The 19243-nt window shown below is 46.7% G+C and overlaps 6 protein-coding genes across 6 annotated transcripts; 3 read left to right on the forward strand and 3 right to left on the reverse strand.

Moving 5' to 3' along the window:
* Nucleotides 1-1352: 1352 nt before the first annotated feature.
* On the reverse strand, nt 1353-1936 carry PENARI_c063G11697 (uncharacterized protein; the record flags this gene model as incomplete). Its single annotated transcript, XM_022637578.1, has 2 exons — nt 1353-1808; nt 1856-1936. The coding sequence occupies 2 exons, from the start codon at nt 1934-1936 to the stop codon at nt 1353-1355; spliced, it is 537 nt and encodes a 178-aa protein (XP_022482579.1).
* Nucleotides 1937-2975: 1039 nt separating this feature from the next.
* Nucleotides 2976-3641, reverse strand: PENARI_c063G01126 (uncharacterized protein; the record flags this gene model as incomplete). Its single annotated transcript, XM_022637566.1, has 1 exon — nt 2976-3641. One exon carries the CDS (start codon nt 3639-3641, stop codon nt 2976-2978), a length of 666 nt encoding a protein of 221 aa, XP_022482566.1.
* A 1525-nt stretch (nt 3642-5166) lies between these two features.
* On the forward strand, nt 5167-5517 carry PENARI_c063G02580 (uncharacterized protein; the record flags this gene model as incomplete). Its single annotated transcript, XM_022637569.1, has 1 exon — nt 5167-5517. One exon carries the CDS (start codon nt 5167-5169, stop codon nt 5515-5517), a length of 351 nt encoding a protein of 116 aa, XP_022482575.1.
* A 1858-nt stretch (nt 5518-7375) lies between these two features.
* Nucleotides 7376-8958, forward strand: PENARI_c063G08313 (uncharacterized protein; the record flags this gene model as incomplete). The annotated part of the gene is made up of 4 exons (XM_022637576.1): nt 7376-7451; nt 7502-7653; nt 7705-8089; nt 8138-8958. The coding sequence occupies 4 exons, from the start codon at nt 7376-7378 to the stop codon at nt 8956-8958; spliced, it is 1434 nt and encodes a 477-aa protein (XP_022482578.1).
* Nucleotides 8959-15121: 6163 nt separating this feature from the next.
* On the forward strand, nt 15122-15985 carry PENARI_c063G01133 (uncharacterized protein; the record flags this gene model as incomplete). Its single annotated transcript, XM_022637567.1, has 1 exon — nt 15122-15985. One exon carries the CDS (start codon nt 15122-15124, stop codon nt 15983-15985), a length of 864 nt encoding a protein of 287 aa, XP_022482576.1.
* Nucleotides 15986-16287: 302 nt separating this feature from the next.
* On the reverse strand, nt 16288-16760 carry PENARI_c063G04804 (uncharacterized protein; the record flags this gene model as incomplete). The annotated part of the gene is made up of 2 exons (XM_022637572.1): nt 16288-16518; nt 16575-16760. The coding sequence occupies 2 exons, from the start codon at nt 16758-16760 to the stop codon at nt 16288-16290; spliced, it is 417 nt and encodes a 138-aa protein (XP_022482568.1).
* Between the last annotated feature and the right edge of the window lie 2483 nt (nt 16761-19243).

Below are 19243 nucleotides of genomic sequence, written 5' to 3' on the forward strand. Positions count from 1 at the left end.
GGGCAGATTGTGTAGGATGATATCCCGTACGCGTTCCGGCAGGGATACATGGTTCGAGATAGGTAGAGCACTGAGCCACGAAGCTGCCATTCGGATTGAGAACGCCCTGCAATGTTTGTTGATTTTGGGTCTATGAGTGAACAAACTTTGTGCTTACAGAAAAGAAGGGCCTCTTGATATACCCTGGGTTCTGCATAATAAATCACTACGTCAGTCATTATGCCTACGAAAAAAAGAATAGACGACCCACCCATATACGACAAGCTTCAGCGCTCCGATGCGCGGATCATTCTGGATATTATGGATAACCAGCGGATTCTGCAATATAGCAGGAATGAAACTACCTAGGGGAGTAAGTGACTCTCCCCGAAGCTCCACCCCAGTGGTAGTCTCTTCGTCTCTTACGCTGGCGTCAGATAAATAGGTTGCGGCGCTAGAGGGGTGAGACTCACAGTGGTATGCCTTCTGTAGAGTATTCTTGCCAACAAATGAAGAAAGCACAGTTTAGGTTGGCCATTGGGACGTGAGAAAAGAATAGGTTAAATTCTGGATTAACATCGATAATTTCAATGTTGAAGAATGAAGGTGAGGACATTCTGGCAAGACATTTGCTAAATCATAGGGCTCGAGGAAGAGGACTTATAGAGCAAATGGAAATAGAGTTGTTTGGGAACTATAGGTGCAGTGCGAGACGAACTATATATATTCGAGCTTTCGGTAGACGACAGGTCTAGGCAGCGCCACGAGATTGCCGTTTAATTGATCTAAGATGATTGGAATTAATTCGTTTTCGCTCGAAACCATTTATGTACAATATCCGCTGACAGAATAGGTTGTTGGTTATTTAGTGCTTCACCCGTGATAACCAGCCGCTGGATTGCAAACTGGTAGAGGCCTTTTGAGATTTAGTATTTTCCGGCTCGTTTACGGCAGATTCAGTCAGCCTATAGGGGCTGGCAGCAATGGGGGTCATTTGCTCTAGGTCCTCATTTATTTTTTTGCTCGACTTTTGCTCCCAAAAATGCTTGCACGTAGCTTGGTAGAAGCAATCGAAGGAAGATAGAAGACAAGCACTATATTACCCGGTCTCAGTTATGGCACTATTCTAATGCTAGCGCTGATGACTTGGCATTTTGATGCTTCATCTTCTAAAGCATCACAGGGCTTGATTAAATTTTTTTTTTTTGGAGACTGCCTTATAATACTGTAGCGAAGTGGAGAGAATACTCCAGAATCACGGGGCATGATGCGTGAAACGTGCTCTCCAAACTTCGACTTTCTGCTTGACCTGAATTGAGCTCCACCCAGTGATCAGTGCAAGTGAAGAATGAAATGAACTGTATCTGATTTGCTCAACAGTAACCGAGCTTTCTGAAGCGGTTACAAATATCTTCGAGACGTTCCTCATACCAGTCCCTTAGGATGTTGTGGACCTCATATCCAAGAACTTTTGCAAGATTGCACCTTTTTGTATATTCCTGCTGGTATTTAAAATGCAGGTGCTGATAACAAAGAGCTTTCTTTGAGTCGAGATCCAATGCCGGTTGTTGCAAAATAATCGGATCATCGCTGCTCAGAGGAACGAATTTTGTAGTCCCATACTCCCCCAAGACCCGTGAAATACCAGTCTCAAGCACTGCAAGATCCACTAGGGATGCTTCCTTCGGGATGCCATGGTCATCCTGGCCTTGATGCTGAACGCCAAGCTCTTGAAGATCAATAGCGTCGAGAACCACATCCTCGAGGCCCTTTTGTTTGATGTCTTTCGTGATTTGAACTCTATTTCGAGGAAACCAAATGCGCACGGCCTGCTTGGTCAGTACTGTAGGTCAACGTGTAAGGAAGAAAACCTTACGTGCAGGCGTGTCGTCGCCGAATCGTCGGCAGGGACACCCGAGCCTGAAGTTGTAATCAAGGGAGGCTGTTCTTCCGACATTATGGCCACGTCTGACTTCGTGGAATCGAGCGTCCAGCTTTCATTGGGATCTGGCCCTCCAAATATAACGGACTCACGTGGGTTGCCTGGAGAGAAGAGGAGTGGTATATAAGTTGAAAGTAGGCAACGGACTTTAGTTATACTCAAGCAGTTCATAATTCCACTGTTTATGGAAATTGATGGAATATCCAGAGGTTTCCTTGAGCCTACAGTAAAGGAACAGTCTTTTATATATCATTAGCAATGCAGGCTTATCTAGCTTTGGCCGGGTTCAAAGTGCGACACCAAGATCAGATAGCTCACTCACTGTCGCAGTACGGATAGGTCAATGAGGTTCGGATTACTTACCGGCTGGCAACTAAATGGCTGCTCATTTCTAATCAAGATCATGACATATATAATTGTTGCCGGGGGCTATACTGCCTTGCGAGCGCCAGGATGGTTTAAGCCAAATGCCAGTAGGCCACTTGCGACCCTCACAATAGAATAGAAGAGAAGCCGATGTTCCCATGGCCAGAACCTAAATCGACTTCGACTCTGAACAGGGCTGGCATATTAGCACTATCTCGACGGTGGAGGTGGAACGCCGCTTTCTTCACCCCCTGTTCTATCGTATGCACCGCGTCTGCAAATCCCGGCCAATAAGATTGGCACTACCATGTATTAAATTGGTCTTCTTCATGGTTCGTTCAGGACGAATAATGATTGGTGTTTGTGCTTCAAGTGGCTGTCGAATGGAATAGAGAGACGTAAGTTCGGTGTGTGCTCCAGGAAGATTCATATAATATTCCAAGACTTTTAATCTCCGGTAGTAGAGCCCTGCTTGCGGTGGGCCTTATATGTGAATTTATATTATTGCGAGTAAACAAGGTGCATAGGCTATCACGGTCCAGAACAAGCCCAACGTATTTTTTTCTAAGTCGTCGCTTCATACAAATTGCTAGAACTGAGTTATCTGCCCAACGCAAAGCTGGCTCAGTGTGGCTTCAAGCAATCCTTTCCAGATGAGCCACCGACAGGTAATTTTCCATCATCATCGTCAATCCACTGACAAATCGTATGTCATATCAAGTTGAGAATTCTTCAGCCGCATAAAAGCATTGAGGATCATCTCCTTCTTGCTTTCAAGCATAGCAAGTCCTCTTTGATGCTGAGGATTCGTTTCGTCGTAGAGAGGTGAACCACGGATTTGTGCTTCCGTAACCCAGCAGTAATCAAGATGTTCATCTTCCCTTAACCGTATGGGTCCTTCTTTCCTACCGACGGGCTGCTGCTGTCTGTCGCACCATGTTCGTTGGAGATTGAGTGGCTCATGAACTTCCAGAGGAAATGTGTATCTTGCCATCGGAACTCCCTTGTGTATCCACGAATCCCTGTAGACATGACGAGAAACGCGCGAGCCGTGCAAGTTGACTTCTTCTTCCGTCTCACGTCTCGCAGTGCTCAGAATAGTTTTGTCGAATATCTCTCTCGATCCCCCCGGTGGCTCCCAGCTGAAGGCCCATGAATTCTTCTTGTCATTGCCGTTCTCGTCTTTGCCGAGTAGAGCCCGTTGACAGAGAAGCAGGTATGCGGTGAGTGGTTTGTGGGGGTCACAAAGGAAAATAAGAGTACTGGCAGAAAATCGCTCAATCTCGGGTTGTTTTGCTTGAAGATCGGCAAAGGGGATATCGATATTTTCCACAGGGATGATGGAAAACCCCATGATGTTGAGAAAGTGTTGAAAACAAGCTTGGGAAAGGAGGAAATATTGTTGTATGCTCGCCGCAGATTTCGGCGGCGGACAAAGGGTACTTAAGCTTCTCAGACCGACTGATCATCATATTGAGCGATGGACAGGGACAAAACGCAAGTAGCTTTGGTCACACCAGTTTTGTGTCGCCTTCATGATTGCGTATTATATGCATACTTATGTGGGACTGCTGAGGTAGGTTTGAGGGAGATAGGCCTACGGTATGTATACATGCTGGAAATACGTTTTCTGAGAATCGGGCTGCTGTACCCTAGTCTTTTGCGGGCCGCGTCTAAATGTGAGTCAACTTGGTACCGTAAGCATTAAAACAAGGTCTCTGTGGATGGACTGAAGGAAGGATACCTTCTATAGGTCGGGGCCATCTAGTAGAGCCAATCATATGATCCATTATGGCGCTAACCAGTCAACATTCCATTTCAGTCCAATCTTGTCCGCGGGGATAAGATTGGACCGAATTGGAATAGCGTGCGCTTTGACCTGCTCTGACCTTGTCGCATGTGCAAAGGAGCTGATTATGTGTGGCCAATGATCCTCCTCAGTCGGTTTTGACATGAGAAATAGGATAACGCTCTGTGCCTGGGAGCTTGGTTGGTCTCCGTGCCCCATCATTAAGTGGCGGCTGCCTGGTTCATAATATCTGCTTTGGCCAAGCCAAATGTTTAAAAGAGATGTTTCAATATGCTTCACAGTGCTAGGGGCTTAAGTATTTGACTAATTGCGTGGTCACCGTCTAACGGTGGATCTGCGTGTGAATTTCTGGGTATCTAACCAGAATAACTTTCGACATTGGTCGCTGATAGAGTCATTTGCTCGTTGCGCAATAACTGTGCTCTTCTAGGTGCAAGGGTATACGGTTAGGCAAATGTGACATATATCTTTGAATTCATTTTTGCAGTCCGCTTCTGATTTTGCAAACACTCTGCACGTCATCTTTGAGCTGCCAGTGCTTCTTGACCTGTTAAACAAGCAGAAGCGGTAGAAATTTTGCTCCTTTCAAGTTATGGAGGCTGCTCACGCGGTGATTGGACGAAAGGCGTCAGAGTGGAGTCTCTACGAGGATGAAACGTGAGAATTTTTGGCATTCGTGCGCTATCCCAATTCTGTCGAATCTTGTCTGCGCGGACGAGATTCGACAGAATTGGAATAGCGCGCCTGTGTGCCGTTTTCTTGGGTTGTGGTTGGCCAAGAATGAGTGCGGGCGTTTATGCAGCGCTCCAGCTCAGAGAGTCAGTCAGTCTGCTGGAAATCGGGACAGAGAAAGCCGGTTAGTACTGTTAGGCTGCTCCTCTTGTATTCTCTTGTATTGTCAAAGATGCTAGGCTCCGCTTGCTGTGAATCTGAGCTACGCAGGAGATCGGCTGATCACGACCGGACTGCATGACGATAATTCCACTTCTCCACTCCTTATATATAGAGCATTTACTCTGCCCTTTCTACCACGGAATCACAAATTCAATCTCAATCTCCGGATTCCACTATGTCATCCAGAATCTCCAAGGCCGCCTTCGAAGGACTAGCGAAGAAAATACGCGAGAATTCGGAGTCTCTCAAAAACCTCCAATTTGCCGACAGTGCAACTTCCAAGACTGCTGTACAAACGAAAGACCTCCGATTGGATGTCCATCGCAACACACGAGATGCGACGATGGCTACCGGCATAATTCAAGCAAACAGCCAAGCAACCGACACGACCGTCAAGGCATTTATTAAAGGCAAAACTGGAGGTCACAGTGGTACACATCAAGTGATTGGGCAGAAAATACCTTTTGCGCTCGGCGATAAATTCGATGTCGACAAGCTTGCGGAATCAGTTGAAAAGACAAGCTAAATGTGGATGCACTTATGTGATGAAACCTGAAGAGCCATGGGCGCAACAGCTCGTGCGCAAGGAATGGGCTCTAGAACCAATCAACTTGGGACTACGCGGAAGGGTTACAGAAGGATAACGGGAAGAATGCCCAAGGCAGGGAGATGCTCATATAGTTATGTGATGGATTCGGCAAACCGGACGGAAATAGATCAATGATCTGACGACGACAGACCCCACGACCTGACAAATCAGGTTAGTGATCTGAGGAAGGGCTGGTTATACAAGGACATTCTTTAAACAAAATATATCTGGTTCTTCGCAATCAAACCCATATTCTTACTTGGATATACCTTCGCTTGTATTCATTATTCACTCTCGAGAATCTTACAAGTATGGGAGCTCTTTCTGACTAACCTACCAAGCGCTCCACCTATCGCGACCCCCAAAACTTCTTAAGATCTGAGCTCGTGTATAACTAAGCGCAGCGACGGTACAGTCGCGGCTGGTGTTGAGCAGGTTGTATTCAGCTGCCTCAGCACAAATCACGGGAGTCCCGCTTGACGACACTGGTAAGTTAGGGTAATTACTCACTGTGACCATTTAGCAACACGTAACAACTTATTCCTCGAGCTAGGCCTTGATGGCTGAGTGCAGACAATCGAGTTCATCTGGACGTACGGCAAACTTGGAACGCAAGCTGGTATTGAAAGTACCACGGCTTATGCGTCACTTGAATGTATTGCTAAAGGTGATCCGCCGCCAGATCATTCATGAGCGCGTACCAAACGGTGCATGTCTATGGTCTACTAATCTAGCTCTTTAATCTAGCTCTTGCTAGATCCGAAGACAAATTTATTTGGATATTACCGTTTAATTTTCTTCAGCTTCGAACCCCAGTATACCTTCTTTGTCGGCAATAACTGAAACTTCGCGTAAAGAGGGATCAGATCGAGTAAGGTGCCTTTTCTCGTATTGGTATCACAGCTCTTCAGATGTAAATGATTCTGAAGGATACTAGATCTTTCGAAAGTCCGATGTGTAGAAACTTTCGTTGGTCATGCTGGGAAGAATGAGGGATCGATCGCTTTGTTGCAATTTTCGAATAAGCGTTGGCATATATCGGCCACATCTTGTAAAATTGGCATGACGCTTGATAAGAGTTACTATCAAACTGAATAAGAAATCATCGGAGCACTGTGTCCAATGAAATATTTTCCTTTTTATTTATTTATAGAATTTTTCTTTTCTTTTTTTTTTTTTTTAAATTCTTTTGAATGGTGAAGTCGACTCAACATTTAATGTTGCCGACTCGTTGAACTGAGTTAAGAAGTGTAAGAGTTGCCACCCAAATTATATTCCAACCAAACTTTGCGACATAAAGGACTAGTGACGGAGGGCATAGCATAATATTCCTCGAAATTTTGCGTCAGCCAGAACGTGGATTTTACGACCTACGTCATAGCTCATAGAATTGGGCCCTGTGGGTCGGTGTGAACGGCCTGGAAAATCTTTGGTCCGCGCAGCTCTGGACATAAAACCCCTTGACAGAGGCACTCTCACACGTCCACGCAGCATGAATTTCTCAATTCCTCGTCGTATTTGTTTCTTAAACAGACAAGTCAAATGCACCCGTGCCTTAAATACGTCACACATGGCCCAATTATCGACATCTCTTTGGAGAGCGCTTGAAGATGGATCAGGTGATTTTACCCCTCAAGAGCAGTGTTCGTTCGGCGACTGACTAGGCCGCCAGAGGAACCCATCGATGAAGCCGATTTGTACAGGTACCAACGATATAGGTGGCTGTATGTAGTAACTCTTGACTTAGAGCCGTCTGACATCCATCATCAGGAGTCGAGAACCAGAAAAACTTGCAATGCGCCACCGCAAATTCGATTTGCAGGGCCTCGTTGACGTTTCTGTCAAAGCTGTGGGCATAAGTGGAATAAACTGTATGCTTTTTTCCCACCAGGGTTTCACAGGACTAATCTTCAAATCATAGGTGTCAAACTGCTGAAATGTGTTGAAGGGCAATTTAACAAGGCATTTCTCCTAACCATGAGTAATGGTTTCGAAATCATCGCACGGTTACCAAATCCCAATGCGGGTCCCCCTTTTTACACAACTGCATCGGAAGTTGCTACTCGTCATTTTGTATGTTACATCCTTTTATCGAGTCTGTTGAGGAACTAATCGGAGACAAAGATACGGGACAAGATGGGTCTTCCTATCCCTCGTATTTACGATTGGTCAGCCGACGAATGTAACCCAGTAGGAGCTGAATATATTCTCGAAGAAAAAGCATCAGGCCAGCCTTTAGGGGCAATATGGGGCGGACTCTCTTCGGAGATCCAATCGAATATAGTGAACCAGGTCGTGGACGCCGAAAAGAAACTCGCATCAATTTCCTTTCCAAAGCACGGCTACATATACTATGAGTCCGATCTCAAATCAACTTCCGCTAAATATGAGCGACTTCAGTCTCCCTCTATCCAGGACGCACAAGCGCCAGCCTTCGTGATCGGACCTTCAGCTGATCCAAATCTCTGGGGGTTGGGGAGGGCTCAAATGAATTTGGATAGAGGCCCATGTAAGGTCTGAAGACGTGATATGCCTATGCAAGCTAACTCGATCTTAGGGAGAAGTGTTACTGATTACGCCCGGGCTCTTGGAATGAATGAGCTCGAATGGGCCGCTTCACATGCGAGGCCAAGGATGAACTTTCACAGATCTATGGATGCACCCGAGACACCGAGTGAATACATCGCTCTCCTTGAAAAATACATCGCACTTTCTCCATATCTCGCATCCTGGCCTGAGCTACCCAACAGAATCTCGCATCCTGATTTACATCTTGATAACATATTTGTCGATCCAGACACCTACCGCATCAGCTCCATAATTGACTGGCAGCAGGCTCATATCTCCCCAGTATCTCTCCAGCGGCCTCATCCGCAGATGCTTGAGTTATCAGCCTCGTCGCTGTCTAAACAGGGCAAATACGAGCGGAATCTTTTGAACCTCTATCACAACGCTGTCGAGGGAAGTGATCCCGTCCGGTGGAAGGTCCTCGCCGACCCATTACTTCAAGTCATGACACGCCCTATTTTGCTGGTGCCTGGATGTTGGGATCGAGAAGATCTCTTTTCTCTACGCAATTCGTTGGTCACCATCATCGCACGTTGGGATGAAATGGGGCATGGTGAAACACCGTGCCCGGTTAATTTCGGAGAGGAAGAGCTTTTACAACATCAAGATGAGATGAATATGCTAGAGGGGATTTCCGAAATCCTCCAGCAACTGCAAGATGATGACGTCATTCCATTGGGCGGCATGGTGCATCCAGAAGTTTATCAGCGTGCCGTGGAGTTGAGCAATTTCTTCAAATACGAATTTGTCGGTTTGGCTGAAAACGAACAGCAACGGGAATTACATGCAAAGGTGTGGCCCTACCAATGAAAATATGACTTCTTCTTTATGTGCCTAAGTGATTTCTTCTCTACCAAATACAGCAATGTGTTATATAAGCTACAGAGAACAAGCATAATTCTGGTTGCGGACGGCTGCCTCATACCACTGCTGGCCTATTTGGTTGGCCTGTCGTTGTCGATGTCATCTCACACAGAGGAAGTCTTTGGCAACATCACAGAGCTTCGATTGCAAAGTTGACAAGTTGAACGGCTCTCTGGCTAGAATGGTCAACTTTTGATGGCCTATCTTGGTGTCTTCAGCTTTGATCGAGTTTCTGCACGGCTCGCCTTTCTTCGTCGTCCCGCAACAGGAACCAGGACCCTCGTGAGGGCTGACGTCGATCTCGCAAACAACAAATGGGTTCCAAGGCAGCATAGTAGACATTGAGTTGATGATAAAATGCAAAAAACGATCCGGATGGGAGTTGGTGTTGAGCAATCTGTGCAGCGTTCCAACGCCAGCTTTATATGCCATCGCCATGGGATCTATACCTACATAGCCTCGTGGCTGCTGACATGGAACTTCTCCCTTGAAACAGTGAATACGTCGAAGGATGCATTCGGATGCAGTATGCGCCGCTATACAGCCAAGCAGTGGCCTGCATGAAGGGAAGTCTCATTCCAGATCACTGTTGCTTAAATCAATTGCATCTGTGGCTGTACATTACAAGCATGCATTGGCGTAATGTCTGGCTGCCGTTCCAGGTGGCATGGTCCGCAACGTTGTTTGTCGCCTATGGACATTACGAATTGCACGTTAAGGCGTGGTTTGCTTCAACGCTGGAGGCTCTGGATGCGACATATGGTATAGGAATCCCTTTTCCGCCCTGGGAAGGCATGGTGCCCCCCCAGGAGCTCAACAGGCTTTGAAAGCCTCATATGCCCTCACAAGCACAAGCCAAGCATTCAGAATGGGAAAGCTATCTCCCGGAGCGACAATACTAAGTCACTTGTGATGAAGCCATCCGGGTCCCCACAAGGCCTGGTTAAACACTTATTCGTGGGATAAGGCGGAAGTATCCAAGAAGGCTAAGAATTAAACTTGAAGTGACCTTCCTAGGGACTGAATGGCTATCTCTAGGAATTTAGAAATTGCCCCCAGGAACACTGTCATGCGTTCCTTGGAGTCTCTGAGCTCCTTGTGAGGGTCTCACGTATCTGTAGATGAGGACAGCGTATTCAGATCAGTAATCAATATTAAACAAAGCTATACTCGACTCTAGATACAAGACGTAGCGCGAGGAAGCAAAAGGAAGGTAGCTTCCTCGCGTTCAGGGGAACCAAAATACACCATGTGGGTCCCGCGCAGATCATATCTCCATCCTGGGCATACATTCCCAGTTCCCAGCTCCTAAGGTAGATACCAGGAGCTACCGGATACAGGAAGTCAAATGACTTCGCTCCGCTGATCATTTGTCGTGCATACATCTTTCTTGGGCGTATATAAAGGCCAGAGAGTAGTATTGTATATTCTATATCAATTCAACTTCTAAATCTTCAATAAACCAGGTACATTGAAGCAAACATCAACATGCCTCCACAGAGAAAAAGAACAGCGCACTTTTTCGGCCACCGTCCCCTCCCGAGGCGCTCATCTAGCCACACCCACAAACGACCACTCAAGACTTATGTGGGGCACGGGAAGCCTTTCAGCCAGACGGCAAAAACACAACATGGAAAGGAGAGATGGGGGATCATAACCACCAAAATCCACGCTGAATATGCAGAAATTGTTGGCATGAATTACGAGATGGAGGGGATGCTACAAAAGGGGAAAGAAATGAGTGGCAGAACTGGAAAACCACATACAATACCTGACGTATTGCCTTCAAACAGCCGAGGAACGGGGTTGGGGACTTGAAGAGCGGGTCAACAAACTTGAAGTTGAGGTGGCATCGAAGGCTGGGACATCGCGAACACATCAATGAAGATAACAGTGAGAGACATTCATCCTTATGGATTTGTACAGGGATGAAAACCCGCTCTCAATATTGATGCATTGGTTCAATTTGTGCGAGCAGCGATGTTGATGTGTGTTGTGTTGAATGGTCAGGCGGGAAAAACGACGGTTCAACTTTCGGTCACGTTGAACACAAACGTCATACTGTAACACACGGTCCTATTTTGTGATGACGCTCCCTATGTCAACTCAACAAGTCGTGAGGCTCGCAGGTTTTTCTGTGAATCGAGTGATAAGACGTTGTCTTTCAACGTGACCAATCCGAACTACAAGCCCTCCGTGCGTCGAAAGGAGATTTTAGCTTACAAGAGTAGTGGTAGAAGCTCTAGCCGACCATCAATAGAACGCAAGTATTTTAATTTTTACATGTACAGTACAGTGTATGAAGAGATCTCTTGTTTACAACCCACTGGATCTCTCAAGACTTCCATTCCAAGAAAGGCGAGGCTCTCAGTGCGCTTTCAGAAAGTGCAATATTCTACATCATGGATATATATCGTTGCCGTAGCCTGCATATCGCTTTGCGAGTTGGTAAATCAACTTTGTGAGGGGTCAGGGCAAATGAACACTACTACTACTAGCTGTATTGGCTGTACTGGATTGGGGCGCACAGCTATTAATTACTAGTCTTTGCTCTGTTTAGATGAAATCGAGTTTGGAATTTCATTAAAGCCGAAAGCGAGAAGCTACAAGAAGGAGTATACGCTTCGAGCACAAATTGGAGTCCTTCCATCGACTCCACCAGCAAGGTCGTGGGCGGCAGTTTCAGTTAGTATGGGCAGCCAGGCACCTCAGATGACAGCCAGCCCACCAAGCAGGATCAGATCTGCGTTCGCATCAGCAGCCAACAATCATTTGAACCCAAAATATAACAACCACACCGAATAAAACATCGTCGACCGAGACACCGTTCTAGACGACTCTCACCCTTTTTGTACGTAGCTGAGATTTCCCCTGCGTTTGAAAGGAGCTGTAGCACCTTTTGTGGTCTATGCCACTTTGCCTCACCCTTTCCGATTGCTCTCTGTTGCTGGTGGCGGTCCTCTCACTCACCAAGAACCGCCCAGGGGACACTGTGTGCCAGTAATCCAAGAACAAATTCTTGATGGACTCTCTGTTCTTGGCGCATGCCTCAATCCATAGCGATATCCTATCTCGGTCTAGCACATCGGGGTTGCCACCACTTAAGAGCAGCAATTCTGCGAGTTCATATTTGCCTCGAAACACGGCAAACCAGAGTGCTATCTGTCTGTTGCAATGCAAAAGGTCGATTGCTATACCACGTTGTTGAAGAAGCAGCTTCAGGACAGTAGTCGACCCGTATTCCACGCTATACCACAAGCCACTTTTGCCGGCCTAATTTCCATATTGATGAGCGTGTTTTTGTTCCTCGGAATATGGGGGATGGTCGAGTCGGACCCATATTTCATGGCTGTCATCGAGGGAGAGAAACCACCAAACAAAGCGTTGACGTTGGCTCGATACGATAGGAGAGCAGAGTCTTAGCGAATTTGGCGTTGTTTGTTTTGGCGGCCCAATGCAACGCGGAACTGTTCTGATGTGATGTTGTGTTTTATCAGAGCCAGCCGTAACTTAGGATAGACTGTTCGGTTGGCCCGAGCAAGAGCCGACATTTCCGGTGCATTCAGGAAGTTCCCTATGATCCAAAGAATCTCGGTCGGCAGGTCGAGGATACTTGTCTGTACCTAGTCAATCTTTGAATACTTGGGCAAGACATTTCGCTGTAGCATTTGGAAAGATGGACTCTCAAACCATGGCTCTTGGAGTCAATTTCAGCTATCGACCAAAAAGATAGGAAATATGAGTTATCCCGAAAATGGTAAAAGTTCAACTGGATGGATGACCCAAACGCAGAGCAGTGGACGTGCAACGACTGTAACAGGGAGGCAGATTATATAGGCCCTTTCACTATCGGAGATGGTCCCATAAAATAGTAGTATGTAGAATACCTGGGAGACGGTCCCAGGAGTCACATGGCCCCGGGAAAACCCGACGTAGCCTCTGAGGGCTTCTACCTCCGTCTCGGAGATTCACGTCATGTTTCTGATGATGGATCCCTCAACATTGGGAACACACGTCTTCGCTCTGTGAATCTGTTACTCCTGGGAATATGGCTTGGCTTTCGGACAAGGATCGGATTTGTGCGCTGGTTTGGCGAAGGTATCGTGTCAGGCAAAACATTGAATCTAGTGCCCAGAAGTAGAGTCCCATCAATGCAACAGCTCTCAGACCCAGCCCAAATGTGTTCCGAATGCCCGTTTTGTAGTCATTCAGGAATGTGGACTGGAGTTACCAGGGAATACACAGCTCCTAAATAGAGAAGGCTTTCCCTTTCCCCTCTTCGCGGTACAATATATGTCCAGAGGCCAGGAGAGAGAGATATTTTTCTCTTATTGACTAGCATCAACCACGAGCGAATCTGTAAAGTTTCGTACAAAACAACTAATCATCAAGTTGCTATGTGGATTCAACTCTAGCTTCATACATTCAGGGGCTTCGCTTTATTAAGTCCTTCTGAGTAGACCGTCTATTGGTGATCTTCCCCAGACAATTTTGGAGCACTCGATTCGTTCTGCACCTCATGTGCAAAATAAACTTTTCACGAGCCGCAAGAGACAGGCTGACTTAATTATGAGCGTGCCGTGGAGTTGAACGATTAATTTCAGCGCGAGTAACTGATTTGGCTTAAAATGAGCGCCAGCGCAATTGCGTGCAAAATTACGAAGCTGCAATTGGAAGAAAGGAAGACTCCTTTGGTTGCGGATGGAGCGGGGAGCCGTGCCAGCCAGAACTTGTTGCTTGGAGAGAAAGACGGGACCTGAGATCTGTTCTCTTAGTGGAGTTGGGAACAATCGTATTACAGTACCAGTGCCGAAAACGTATCTTTTATTCGTCCAGGCCTTTTCCCCTCTCGGTGGCTTCCCTAGTCTGGCCACGGGTTTATCAAGAACCCGCATATTGAGAATTTCCATTGGTCATCCGCGATAGATCTGCAGGCTGGGCGCAATCACCGGCGCTTAGAATGCAGGGGCGCCATACTCCTAGTCGTGAACCATCACGTGTTACTCCCTTTTTGTCTTAGCTCCTCCTATCATTGCTACTTTAAAGACGAAAGCTCCAGCTTGAGTTTCTCCGCACCACTGTCAGGTTCCGCGTTATGGGCATCATAGAAAGTAAGATGCTGGTGGTGAAATTGGCGACTGCATGTTCAGTCGCCGAGCAGAAGGGACAAACTGAAGTTCAACATGTTCTCTCAGACCAGCAGGTCAGTCAGTACTATCAGAAAGGCATTTCATGTCTAATCAAAAGCAGGTCGTCGACTGTCTCGCAAAACTTTGGAAGCAGCTGCCTGATGTTTCAAAGCAAAAAGTTGACCCCTCCTATCGCAAACGCTGTAGGAAAGCCCCAAGAAAGCTCAAAGACCAGAAAATCGATTTATCCAAACACTTGAAGGCAAATATGGCGCGGTGGAGTACAGATATCCGCTCATTTCTTTATGCAAATGGCACTACAGAACCTCCCAGCACCGTGACGTGTCCGGTTGCAGGGTTCTACGAAGAGCTTTCAAAAGCCGAAATTCGCAACTCCGGGGATGCCATACGTTTGCGTTTTCTGAAGGTCCTGTTCCATCATTTGAAAGACAGGTTCTGCGTAACGTATCTTCGACCTAATGCCGTGGAATGGATCACTCAAAGAGTTCTCGCGGCGGGGTTGGATGACGGTGACTCAGGCAGGATTACGTGCAAGATCAAAGACTGGGCTTACGTGGGAGGAAGATACGAAGCATTGAGCAGAGATTTAGGAGACTACAATGCGACACAAGATTACAAGTATCTAGGAAGCTTGTTTCGGTTACCTGATGATGTCACAGATAGATAGTGAGTGGATCAAACAATTTGGATTCTAAGCTAATCACTTCACAGCTTGCTGAAAGAAGTTCCCGTTAAAGGCGAAGACAGGACAAGCTTTATTAATTCGTTAACACGTCGTGGTGTCTGCAACCTTGAAAAAGTTGAAGACACGGACAATTTGGCGAATGAAATCTTTTGCTATCTGTGGAATAAGGTCGAGTCGTCAATTTCATTTGGACAACCCGAACAAGGAAGCCCATTTGTTGGCTTGAAAGGTAGCGTTGACTAACAGTACGCAATAACCACTGCATTTGTTGACAATGTTTCAACTAGATTGGCGTCGTTTACAAGGCACTCGAATCCTCAGACTCCAGAACATGGATCACCCAAGCTTGCATTTCACAAACCCTGCACAGAATTCAGAATCAGCGGAAACAAGTCAATGTACCCCCGTCAGAGGAGAGCTTGGTACCGACTGTGTTCAGCAGGTATCAAGCGAGCTCGAAACCCCGGATGGGCCCACTACCAATCGGACACAAGCGTCTGAAATTTGCACTAGCAACTTAACGGCATGGGACTCAGGGGTGTCGGGTGCCAATGAAGGACGTCCAAGTGGCTCTCAGAATGTTGGAACCGCCTTTCAGGATTCTGCGAGAATGTTTGCACAGATTGACCAAGAGAGGACGCACTTCAACCCTACGACGAGCGATGAATTTTTCAGTCTATTTCCAAATCCCCAGCTCGCCAACCCTGCGGCGCAGATGGAGCAGGAGAGGACGCACTTCAACCCTACGACGAGCGATGAATTTTTCAGTCTATTTCCAAATCCCCAGCTCGCCAACCCTGCGGCGCAGATGGAGCAGGAGAGGACGCACTTCAACCCTACGACGAGCGATGAATTTTTCAGTCTATTTCCAAATCCCCAGCTCGCCAACCCTGCGGCGCAGATGGAGCAGGAGAGGATGTATCTCGACCCTACGACGAGCGATGAATCTTTCAGTCTATTTCCAAATCCCCAGCTCGCCAACCCTGCGGCGCAGATGGAGCAGGAGAGGATGTATCTCAACCCTACGACGAGCGATGAATTTTTCAGTCTATTTCCAAATCCCCAACTCGCCAACCCTGAGGCACAAATCGGTTCTGCGAGATGCGAGCCTCTTTATTCGCGCAACGTCTCAGCTTGATAATATCGAGACTAATTGCAGAGGAGAATCTCAGGCTGCACTCCGCATGGCCATGTTTTCTCGCGCAACACATAGAACCGAAATCGCACTTCGTTGACCCCGGGAAAAGGAAGATAACACTTGCCTTAAATCTGCTAGGATCTAAACAATGTGAAGTTCTCGGCTTTGTGAAAACTATATTATATTTATATATAACTATGCGTCGCTCTGGTAGCTAGTTTCCGAGGAAAGAACGCCAAACAAACTTGTACAAATTCAAATTCCAGAAGATGGGATAAGCCTCCTTGACCCTGACATGCAACCTAAGGCAGAAGGACGATAAGACAATCCAATTGAGCATCCAAGTTCAAAGTGCTCGTGAGTTGGATATAGGTGCCAGGCTTAAGAACTTCGCCTGCAACCTGCACCTCTCCTGACACTATGCTTTCAGGCCCCGAGCCAATAGACAGTGGAAAAAACAACAACGATCGATAATTATCAGGCTTCTCGATCGAACTGCTCCCATATATTCGCAATAGTCCAACAAGATGGCCCTAGAATCTCTTAGAATCTTCAAATTAAGACTATCAAGAACGTATTTGTCTTTTACCTGTATTTTGTCATAACCCAGTTTCTCCAATAACGGTCGTACTTTCGCTTCACGAGCTTCTTTATCCATACATCTGGAAAGGTTCTTTTCCCCCTTCTCCTCCCCCATTTCGGCTGTTTTGTAGACCCATGTCGCCAGGTTCTTCAACTCCAAAAAGGCGTCGTCAGCGATGTTGGTCGGTGGCATGATCGAGGTAGGTCTAGCTGGACAAATGGACGTGCACTATATGGTAGAACGACTCCTCAGCAGTCTATACGTGAAGAAACCAGGAAGGAGAGCCCGACGGGAAATTACCTTCAATCAAATAGAGTAGTTGCAAAGAAACGAGCACATAAACGATAGATTCATGGAAGGGAGCGTATAAAATAACCCCCAACGGCGGGGTAATAAGGAAAGGAAGTGGGATAAGTTTAATGCCCGACCCTTTGGTTCCGGTCCCGGAATAACATATATCCATGATTGCACTGTGTGGGGCGCTCCTGGTGGGAATACCGGAAGGAACATGACATTGAATGGTGTCGGAACGTGGTCCTTACAGTACGGACTAGTACGAGCATAGCCAATTGAGTACTTGAGAGTGTAGTCTAAATACTGCACTCCACAAATAACGATGAGACGACAATCACGTGACCAAAGCAATATCCCACAATGCAGTGCCGAGGCCCGGTATGTCAGAATGGTATATCAGAGGAACTACAGATAGGAAGCAATTGGTATACCCAGCCGTAGGGCAGGGTATGACTACGAAGGATATATAAGGATGTCATGTACCTAGTTTAGTTCTTCGTGTTCAATCATACATTGTTACTTGTCTACTGTTCAGGGACCTTGGTGACTCATTACTTGATTATAACTTGACAACACTACGATCAGACCAATATTCCGGTATAGATCTGATCGGCGCCCTACCTGGCATCGCTCCTCGATACCCTCGAAAGGACTCAGCCCGTGTAAGGCCTGTTAGGTAACGGTACAGTTGAGAGACAGAGGAAGCATTAGGGAAGTATAACCCGGAATCTTCTAACTTAGCGACGACCCGATAGTCGTACGTAACAGGTAGTTCTCCGCGGATAGGGCCTGCAGAAGTGATCTCGGTGGTTCGCCCCGTTCGCCCTCCAATTGGTGCCCAGACAGGCACTGTCCCATCACTGCCTCCAGAATTAAGCGATAAACTATGCTTTCTAAGCCTAGTTTGGCCGGATATCATGTTTACTTGGCCTCGATAATACTCAAGGCTGAAATCTAGGAGAAAGTGAACTTTTCTTTAGGCTTATGCGCATTTTCTACCTCCGTCCGTATAAATAGAAATAGATATCCATAGAGGTATATCCAGATATAGCATAGAACATGCACATCTCACTGAGTTTAGTCAAATCTCCTTCTTCTAGAGAGGAAAAGTAAGGTGTCCCATGCTTCCATGATACTCAACGGCTTGGATACCACGTTTTTCTCCCCCGAAGCTCACATGTATGCCCCCAAATTTCGCCGCACTATCTCTCTCATGATTCCCCTTCAACAGATCAAGGACCGCCTGATAATGGTATATGGCCGGCACGGGTTGCTTCATTTCGTTCCCATGTTTGGCTCTTTTGTTGTCCATTTGTTCGATGGCCTCCGTGACTTTCTGTTGCTGTGGAGAGACCGATCTCTTGTCGTGCGGATCCCTAGAACACCGATGTGATTAGAATATTCATACTGTAAGGACCACATAGATATCTGACACATACATCAGAGCTGCGCTATGCACACATTGAATAGTCAAGTTCCAGGCGTCGAGTCCATCGCATAGCGACGAGATTGCTAGCGGAGTAGATTTGAGCTCGTAGCATTCCATGATGCAGCAATATAAGAGTGAAAAGATAGTGGATATAACCCCACTGTCTAGAGAGCCCCAGTGTTCAGGGCTGAGGTCTTTGAGGTCCAGAAAAAGGTTGCCGAGGCGTTCCGCAACTCCAACAATTTGGGTATTCTGAGATGCACCGTCCTGAACCATGTCTAGGCACCTTTAAGCTCTGTTCAGAGCATGATCCAAGGCTACTGTTGTAGCAGCATCGATGCGTTTCTCCGAATTTAAAATCAGAGTGTCTTGGGGATGAATGACTGATCTCGGTTCGGTACATGGATAAATATTACCATGGTTAACTCCCACCTGGGGATAACGGTTCTTTGAAGTAAAATCAATCGGCATTGTCGGAAGAGATCACAAGCACTTGAATTTTGGGGTCAAGGGGTGAGGGCCACTTGGTGGGATAATATGGGGAGGATATCACGGATAGAATATATGCAAAGGTTAGGACGGGAAGCAAGTATTTATGGATTTCTGCACCCACGACCTCGTGTCCGGGTCAAATGTTCTTCCACGAGGTGCACTAAGATGGTATATGCAGCGACCAATCCAATCCCAGAATACCTGATGCAAGTTTAAACACGCGGCAGACCCTGGGAGCTCAGGGTGATTCCAGGAGCTGCTTTACTTCCAAGACATCGGACACGTTTTCCGGGGGCCCGCCGACCAACTATCTGCTCTGTGTAAACATCCATCAAACTCGGTATTTGTAAAGATTTCAAGAGACTGACTCTGGGGATATGTTAGTCGTCCAGGAATTACATAGCCCCAGGACATCGTACGTAGCTTGTAAGACTATCCATCATCGCTATCAAGAAACCGG

This window comes from Penicillium arizonense, assembly GCF_001773325.1.
Source record: "Penicillium arizonense strain CBS 141311 chromosome Unknown PENARI_contig063, whole genome shotgun sequence".
Lineage (NCBI taxonomy): Eukaryota > Fungi > Ascomycota > Eurotiomycetes > Eurotiales > Aspergillaceae > Penicillium > Penicillium arizonense.